Source organism: Oncorhynchus nerka, linkage group LG27, assembly GCF_034236695.1.
Source record: "Oncorhynchus nerka isolate Pitt River linkage group LG27, Oner_Uvic_2.0, whole genome shotgun sequence".
NCBI classification, from domain to species: domain Eukaryota; kingdom Metazoa; phylum Chordata; class Actinopteri; order Salmoniformes; family Salmonidae; genus Oncorhynchus; species Oncorhynchus nerka.
Window position 1 is genome coordinate 106,312,696 of NC_088422.1, and position 9,959 is coordinate 106,322,654.

Genomic DNA, 9,959 nt, shown 5'->3' on the forward strand with positions numbered 1-9,959 from the left:
GGACGAGGATGGATTGAAAAACCCCTGAGACTGTTCCTACCTTTCTGGCAGTGGTTAGAGGTCCAGCAGCGACAGTTGAAGTTGTCATTGAAGTTGGTCTTGATGCATCGACGACTGTCCTCCACGATGCCTGGACACACGTCCCCACACTCCTTACTCTGTTTATTCCCTGCTATGAAGTTATTAAACTCAGCATCCATGATAAGAGACCAGTCGATAGAGTCCAAATAGCAGAGCTCAGGGTTCTTCTCGATCCGGATGGCTCCTCTGGTGATGTTCTGGAGGCTGTAGAGGCCGATGTCCTTCAGAGAAGTCATCTCAAAGATCACCAGGGCGTAATTGTAAAAGAGATTTCGCCCTCGGATCACTGTGAGGTTAGGGAACAGGGTGGACAGGGAGTCCAGGCCCGAGACTCTGAATAAAAATTAAATCAAAACTTTGTTTAAAAAGTGATTTTTTTTTTTTTAAAGCAGCAACACACTTCTACATGGAAACAACATAAAAAGAGATCAAAGTAAAACAAGCAGGAATAATCAAAAAGATGAATAAAATAATAGTGAAATCATTGAGAGGCGGAAGCTGTGTATCTGACCCGCTAACCTGAACAGCAGCAAGTAGTCAGTGATCATGGTGAGTTTGGGGAAGGAGAGCGAGCGGAACACTTCCTGGTTGAGGTTGTAGTTCTTGTCTCCTATTAGGAGGATCTGGAGGTAACCCTCGACGATCGTACAGTTCTCCAGGCGACGGAACTCACTGATGTCGTTACCGATGTCAATGCTGGGACCACAAACTGGACAGAGAGAGAGAGAGACAATGGAAGAGACTTTAAATGTACTTTTCAATTTCAACTAAAGCCCAATAAAAGCCTTGTAGAGAGCTAGAGAAACAGACTTAGCCTAACATAATGGTTGCTTTCATGCTATGGGACGAGGGTTTGAGATCATTTCACTACTCTAATAATATCATACATTTATCCGTTTTCCAGATATTGGAAACACATGTCGTTTTTTTTTTTTTTTTACATAAGAGAAGGTTACTTAAGGCAACAAATGTAAGGAGTGTGTTTGGTCGGGATGGACGTTATAATGCGAACGTCTAGCAACCCAGAGGTTGGTGGTTCGAATCTCATCACAGACAACTACTTACTATGTTTTCACTACTTACTATGTTAGTTAACCCCTAACCTGACTCATAACCCGCGTTAGCCACATAGCTAACGCTAGCCACAACTAATTGGAATTCGTAACTTAAGACATTTAAGAAAATGGATAACATATTGTACTTATTGCAAAATGTGTAACATCATACGAAATGTAATTCGTTACTTCCACCAATGAATACGACACGTAAGACATTATACTAAACAGAAACTCGGTTTTCCAGGATAATAGGACATGTGGAGAGAGCAGGTTGTCCCTGTAGGTACATTACGTTCAACAATGGTTGTCTAAAGGTAGAACAAGATCAACTATTGGGAGCAAAGAGGAGCATTAAGACAACGTAGCAAATATATATATATATATATATACACAGTATTGCATTTATCAATTTAGTTAGCTAGTCGTTACCTGGAAAACGGAGATAAAACCACTTACTTTCTCCATGTGCGGGCCGAGGGCAGGTCGCGGAGACACACAGCAGCAGACCACAGAACAAGGTCAACGGATCCGTTTCTGTGCCAGACTTCATTCCGGTAAAAGAAACTTCCTCCCAGCGTCAGAAACAAACAACGGGAATGACCCCAATTAATTAATGCTCCCAATATGGTCGCTTCTCAGGCCACACAAATAAAGGCCAAGAACGTGGACCAAAGTGAACACGTCCCTGACTTGTAATTCCTAAATGTTGACTTCTCGGTACCGTCGGTGTTAGTACCGTCAGTATCGGTACCGTCGGCAGCCAAGCCGATGCGATCTCCCGGACTAACAGACGTCGTCTTCTCCTGTGTTGAGGAATGTCCACTGCGGGGTGGGTTGAATCCAGCAGGAAAACAAGGCTGTCTGGTCTCTCTATCATGTAATTACCCGTCGACGTCGGGTTGAGACAGACAACCTCCCAGGGATGTATGAAATGTTACAGAGAAACAGCCGCGTCGAGCAGTTGACAATCCGCATCTTCCGACTCCATTTCTTCAAAAAGCAAAATGCCACTTTGTTCGCTTGAATGCGCTCTTCACCAGGCGGGGAGAAAGTCCTCCCAACGTGGACGGGAGAGCAGGCTTGGTTCGGGGTTTGGTGGCGGTAATACTTTAGTTAGCACATGAATGGGGGGAAAAGAGCCCTCCCGGAGTGAGACACATGAGGTTTGATCCAAAATATCCGTCAGGACGAAAAAGGATTCAACAACTGCAGCCCCCGGTGTCTCCCCTCCTCCGTCTTCACCCGCCGCTCATACAGACACACTAACGACTGAATCCATTTTCAGCACGTAGAAACGGGATTATTTCAATATCGTCAGTGTTCGTTCAGATTCAGACCCTTGTAGTATCCCAATTTGAGCCCGTTTTCTTGTCTTCTTTACAACGTCAGTCAGCGGCTCCGGTTGTGGGATCACGGCTCAGTGGGATGGATTCAGCGCCGTAAAACAAGGCTGGATGTTTCTTTCAGCCACACACCGTAGACTGCTACGTCCTTACTAGGCTGGAAGGAAAACCTGGACCGAATCCAGGAGTGGCTTTGTTTTTTCCTCTCACAGATGCTCACCAGCTTGGGAGTCCTAAAAAAAACGGAAATGACTTACCTCTGGATTGTTCAGTCATTGCTATGGGGAAAGTACATTGGGAAACGTCAAAAAGAAGGTCTGAGGTTAACACAGGTTTAGGAGATATTATACAGTCTTTTTCTATGAGATAATATCATACCACTTTATATAATGTTTTCATACCCTACATTACTCATCTCATATGTATATACTGTACTCTATACCATCTACTGCATCTTGCCTATGCCGTTCGGCCATCACTCATCCATATATTTATATGTACATATTCTTCAATCATTCCTTTACACTTGTGTGTATAAAGTAGTTGTGAAATTGTTAGGTTAGATTACTCGTTGGCTATTACTGCATGGTCGGAACTAGAAGCACAAATATTTAGCTACACTCGCATTAACATCTGCTAACCATGTGTATGTGACCAATAAAATTAGATTAAATTTGTTTTGTACGACCTTTATGAATTAAGAAGACTTGATGTGCTTTTTTTTATTACATAAATGATTAAAAATGAACAAAAAGTGAATTCTCATTTAACAAAACATATAAGATCTCCTAAGCCTGTGCTTAGCTTACCATAGATCTTGTTTTCAGCTTTTATTCAAAATCCCTACAAAAACGAACCCTGGTGGTTAGTGCCTGTTTCTCTCTGGGCTCAGCACCAGTTAGTGCCTGTTTCTCTCTGGGCTCAGCACCAGTTAGTGCCTGTTTCTCTCTGGGCTCAGCACCAGTTAGTGCCTGTTTCTCTCTGGGCTCAGCACCAGTTAGTGCCTGTTTCTCTCTGGGCTCAGCACCAGTTATTGCTGTTTCTCTCTGGGCTCAGCACCAGTTAGTGCCTGTTTCTCTCTGGGCTCAGCACCAGTTAGTGCCTGTTTCTCTCTGGGCTCAGCACCAGTTAGTGCCTGTTTCTCTCTGGGCTCAGCACCAGTTAGTGCCTGTTTCTCTCTGGGCTCAGCACCATTTATGATAAACTAACCCTGGTGGAGTTAGTGCCTGTTTCTCTCTGGGCTCAGCACCAGTTAGTGCCTGTTTCTCTCTGGGCTCAGCACCAGTTAGTGCCTGTTTCTCTCTGGGCTCAGCACCAGTTTAGTGCCTGCCTGGGCTTTAGATCCTGTTTCTCTCTGGGCTCAGCACCATTAGTAAACTAACCCTGCCTGTTTCTCTCTGGGCTCAGCACCAGTTAGTGCCTGTTCTCTCTGGGCTCAGCACCAGTTAGATGCCTGTTTCTCTCTGGGCCTGTTTCTCTCTGGGCTCAGCACCATACATTATGATAAACTAACCCTGGTGGAGTTAGTGCCTGTTTCTCTCTGGGCTCAGCACCAGTTAGTTAGTGCCTGTTTCTCTCTGGGCTCAGCACCAGTTAGTGCCTGTTTCTCTCTGGGCTCAGTTTCACCATACATTTTCTCTCTGGGCTAAACTTAACCCTGTTTCTCTCTGGGCTCAGCACCAGTTAGTGCCTGTTTCTCTCTGGGCTCAGCACCAGTTAGTGCCTGTTTCTCTCTGGGCTCAGCACCAGTTTAGATAAACTAACCCTGCCTGTTTCTCTCTGGGCTCAGCACCAGTTAGTGCCTGTTTCTCTCTGGGCTCAGCACCAGTTAGTGCCTGTTTCTCTCTGGGCTCAGCACCATACATTATGATAAACTAACCCTGGTGGAGTTAGTGCCTGTTTCTCTCTGGGCTCAGCACCAGTTAGTGCCTGTTTCTCTCTGGGCTCAGCACCAGTTAGTGCCTGTTTCTCTCTGGGCTCAGCACCAGTTAGTGCCTGTTTCTCTCTGGGCTCAGCACCAGTTAGTGCCTGTTTCTCTCTGGGCTCAGCACCATACATTATGATAAACTAACCCTGGGGGAGTTAGTGCCTGTTTCTCTCTGGGCTCAGCACCAGTTAGTGCCTGTTTCTCTCTGGGCTCAGCACCAGTTAGTGCCTGTTTCTCTCTGGGCTCAGCACCATACATTATGATAAACTAACCCTGGTGGAGTTAGTGCCTGTTTCTCTCTGGGCTCAGCACCAGTTAGTGCCTGTTTCTCTCTGGGCTCAGCACCAGTTAGTGCCTGTTTCTCTCTGGGCTCAGCACCATACATTATGATGATAAACTAACCCTGGTGGAGTTAGTGCCTGTTTCTCTCTGGGCTCAGCACCAGTTAGATCCTGTTTCTCTCTGGGCTCAGCACAAGTTAGATCCTGTTTCTCTCTGGGCTCAGCACCAGTTAGTGCCTGTTTCTCTCTGGGCTCAGCACCATACATTATGATAAACTAACCCTGGGCTCAGCGCCAGTTGGCCTGTTTCTCTCTGGGCTCAGCACCATACATTATGATAAACTAACCCTGGTGGAGTGCCTGTTTCTCTCTGGGCTCAGCACCAGTTAGATCCTGTTTCTCTCTGGGCTCAGTTTAGATCTCTCTGGGCTCAGCACCAGTTAGTGCCTGTTTCTCTCTGGGCTCAGCACCATACATTATGATAAACTAACCCTGGTGGAGTTAGTGCCTGTTTCTCTCTGGGCTCAGCACCAGTTAGTGCCTGTTTCTCTCTGGGCTCAGCACCATACATTATGATTAAAAACAATGATGTAACGAGTATAAATATGACCATTCTAACCAGCTACATATTGATTTAGAACTGGGCGATATGGACAGAAATCCAGAGCGCCATAAATTGCCTTGAATTGGTGCGATAAGGATAAATAGAACAACCCCTTTGGAACATTCATCTGCAACACAGTTTCTTCCCCCAGTTATCTAGTACTACTAGTTTGACGGTTGTGACAATCAATTGTTCCATTAATAATCACCCATATTAGCAAACTTATCTTCATTTCAAATGTCACGTTTCTCTAGTAGCCTAGAGGCTACTCGTCATAATGAACGATATCAGCAAAACGCCTGCGATAAGTGATCGGTATGGTTGGGTGTCGATCATTTTCAGCTGCATTCCACATTTTCCATCATCACGGTAGTTAGTATCCATTCAGTCATACATTCAGTCCTTGGTGTTGTCTTGCCCATCCAAGGACTGAATTGGATTCTTAGTATTGACCGTGGCCTAGGGATGAGCATGAGCAATGGAGTACTCAAACGGACACCAGAACTCACTCTTTAACCAGACTAGAGACCCAGTTGGGTTTTTTAGACTGGTAAACTATTTTGTGGAATGTGGTTTGTGGCCTGAACAGTTATATTTTGTCTGGAATTGTTTAATTTGCTTTGACTCTCACGTTCCATTAGTACATGTGCATTTGCAGGGAACAAGGAGAAATAAACCAGGCCAAAGCATTAGTTCTTCTCCTTAAATTCATTTTCTCCTCCTGAATTGCGTTCAAACCGCTCCCTCTACTGTTCTTTAATGCCCACACAAGCTCCTGCTAGGCCGACAGAAATAAAGGCCTATAAAAACACGGCTATAAAATGTATCTAACTGACAGGATAAACAAGCTGCATTCCTTGCCAAATCACGACAGTTTTATCACAGATAAATGTAAAAAATGGACTGGTTGATTGAAGTAAGGAAATATGTTCCGTCAATAAGCTGCTGTTTTGGAGTAACTGCGTCCCATCTATTCTTCCTCCTAGGCTACTATGAGACCTGCTAACATAGACTATAACCCCCCCTAAACATAGACTATAACCCCCCTAAACATAGACTACAAACCCCCCTAAACATAGACTATAACCCCCCCCCAAACATAGACTATAACCCCCCCTAAACATAGACTATAACCCCCCTAAACATAGACTATAACCCCTAAACATAGACTATAACCCCCTAAACATAGACTATAACCCCCTAAACATAGACTATAACCCCCTAAACATAGACTATAACCCCCTAAATAGACTATAACCCCCTAAACATAGCCTATAACCCCCCAAACATAACCCCTAAACATAGACTATAACCCCTAAACATAGACTATAACCCCCCTAAACATAGACTATAACCCTCCTAACATAGACTATAACCCCCCCCCTAAACATAGACTATAACCCCCTATACATAGACTATAACCCTAAACATAGACTATAACCCCCCTAAACATAGACTATAACCCCCTAAACAAACATAGACTATAACCCCCTAAACATAGACTATAACCCCCTAAACATAGACTATAACCCCCCTAAACATAGACTATAACCCCCTAAACATAGACTATAACCCCTAAACATAGACTATAAAACATAGACTATAACCCCCTAAACATAGACTATAACCCCCTAAACATAGACTATAACCCCCTAAACATAGACCCCCTAAACATAGACTATAACCCCCTAAACATAGACTATAACCCCTAAACATAGACTATAACCCCCATAGACTAAACATAGACTATAACCCCCTAAACATAGACTATAACCCCCTAAACATAGACTATAACCCCCCACTAAACATAGACTATAACCCCCTAAACATAGACTATAACCCCCTAAACATAGACTATAACCCCCTAAACCCCTAAACATAGACTATAACCCCCTAAACATAGACTATAACCCCCTAAACATAGACTATAACCCCCTAAACATAGACTATAACCCCCTAAACATAGACTATAACCCCCTAAACATAGACTATAACCCCCCTAAACATAGACTATAACCCCCCTAAACATAGACTATAACCCCCACTAAACATAGACTATAACCCCCTAAACATAGACTATAACCCCCTAAACATAGACTATAACCCCCAAACATAGACTATAACCCCCCTAAACATAGACTATAACCCCCTAAACATAGACTATAACCCCCTAAACATAGACTATAACCCCCTAAACATAGACTATAACCCCCTAAACATAAATAACCCCCTAAACATAGACTATAACCCCCTAAATAACCCCTAAACATAGACTATAACCCCCATAGACTATAAACATAGACTATAACCCCTAAACATAGACTATAACCCCCTAAACATAGACTATAACCCCCTAAACATAGACTATAACCCCCTAAACATAGACTATAACCCCCTAAACATAGACTATAACCCCCTAAACATAGACTATAACCCCCTAAACATAGACTATAACCCCCTAAACATAAACAAACAGACTATAACCCCTCATAGACTATAACCCCCTAAACATAGACTATAACCCCCTAAACATAGACTATAACCCCCTAAACATAGACTATAACCCCCTAAACATAGACTATAACCCCCATAAAACCCCTAAACATAGACTATAACCCCCCTATAGACTATAACCCCCTAAACATAGACTATAACCCCCTAAACATAGACTATAACCCCCTAAACATAGACTATAACCCCCTAAACATAGACTATAACCCCCTAAACATAGACTAAACATAGACTATAACCCCCTAAACATAGACTATAACCCCCTAAACATAGACTATAACCCCCTAAACATAGACTATAACCCCCCTAAACATAGACTATACCCCCTAAACATAGACTATAACCCCCCTAAACATAGACTATAACCCCCTAAACATAGACTATAACCCCCTAAACATAGACTATAACCCCCTAAACATAGACTATAACCCCCCTAAACATAGACTATAACCCCCCCCTAAACATAGACTATAACCCCCTAAACATAGACTATAACCCCCTAAACATAGACTATAACCCCCTAAACATAGACTATAACCCCCTAAACATAGACTATAAACCCCCCTAAACATAGACTATAAACCTATAACCCCTAAACATAGACTATAAACATAGACCCCCCCTAAACATAGACTATAACCCCCCTAAACATAGACTATAACCCCCCCTAAACATAGACTATAACCCCCTAAACATAGACTATAACCCCCTAAACATAGACTATAACCCCCCTAAACATAGACTATAACCCCCTAAACATAGACTATAACCCCCCTAAACATAGACTATAACCCCCTAAACATAGACTATAACCCCTAAACATAGACTATAACCCCCTAAACATAGACTATAACCCCCCTAAACATAGACTATAACCCCCCCAAACATAGACTATAACCCCCTAAACATAGACTATAACCCCCCTAAACATAGACTATAACCCCCTAAACATAGACTATAACCCCCTAAACATAGACTATAACCCCCTAAACATAGACTATAACCCCCTAAACATAGACTATAACCCCTAAACATAGACTATAACCCCCCAAACATAGACTATAACCCCCTAAACATAGACTATAACCCCCTAAACATAGACTATAACCCCCTAAACATAGACTATAACCCCCTAACTATAACCCCCTAAACATAGACTATAACCCCCTAAACATAGACTATAACCCCCCTAAACATAGACTATAACCCCCCTAAACATAGACTATAACCCCCTAAACATAGACTATAACCCCCTAAACATAGACTATAACCCCCTAAACATAGACTATAACCCCCTAAACATAGACTATAACCATAGACTATAACCCCCTAAACATAGCCTAAAGACTATAATAAACATAGACTATAACTATAACCCCCTAAACATAGACTATAACCCCCTAAACATAGACCCCCCTAAACATAGACTATAACCCCCTAAACATAGACTATAACCCCCCCTAAACATAGACTATAACCCCCTAAACATAGACTATAACCATAGACTATAACCCCCCTAAACATAGACTATAACCCCCTAAACATAGACTATAACCCCCTAAACATAACTATAACCCCCTAAACATAGACTATAACCCCCTAAACATAGACTATAACCCCTAACCCCCTAAACATAGACTATAACCCCTAAACATAGACTATAACCCCCTAAACATAGACTATAACCCCCTAAATATAGACTATAACCCCCTAAACATAGACTATAACCCCCTAAACATAGACTATAACCCCCTAAATATAGACTATAACCCCCATAGACTAAACATAGACTATAACCCCCTAAACATAGACAATAACCCCCTAAACATAGACTATAACCCCCCATAGACTAAACAAACATAGACTATAACCCCTAAACATAGACTATAACCCCCTAAACATAGACTATAACCCCCTAAACATAAACCCCCTATAGACTATAACCCCTCCCCCCCTAAACATAGACTATAACCCCCTATAACCCCTAAACATAGACTATAACCCCATAGACTATAACCCCCTAAACATAGACTATAACCCCCTAAACATAGACTAGGTTCCAAACTGAAAACAAAACATTAGTTAGATAAACAGAGCATATGTTCATGAGAATCATTAAACCCCCTAAACCTACCCCCTAAACATAGACAGACT

General features: G+C 42.6%; 1 protein-coding gene across 1 annotated transcript in view; it reads right to left on the bottom strand.

The window, feature by feature from the left end:
- The window catches only part of LOC115116691 (insulin-like growth factor 1 receptor), a 47,177-nt gene extending 44,548 nt beyond the window's left edge, over nucleotides 1–2,629 (bottom strand). The window contains exons 1-3 of the mRNA XM_065011226.1: nucleotides 1,596–2,629; nucleotides 601–790; nucleotides 41–414 (exon numbers count right to left, since the gene is read on the bottom strand). Of these exons, the coding sequence (XP_064867298.1) occupies nucleotides 41–414; nucleotides 601–790; nucleotides 1,596–1,689 (658 nt within the window). The 5' untranslated portion in view covers nucleotides 1,690–2,629. The remainder of the gene's footprint in view (nucleotides 1–40; nucleotides 415–600; nucleotides 791–1,595) is intronic.
- Nucleotides 2,630–9,959: the final 7,330 nt, after the last annotated feature.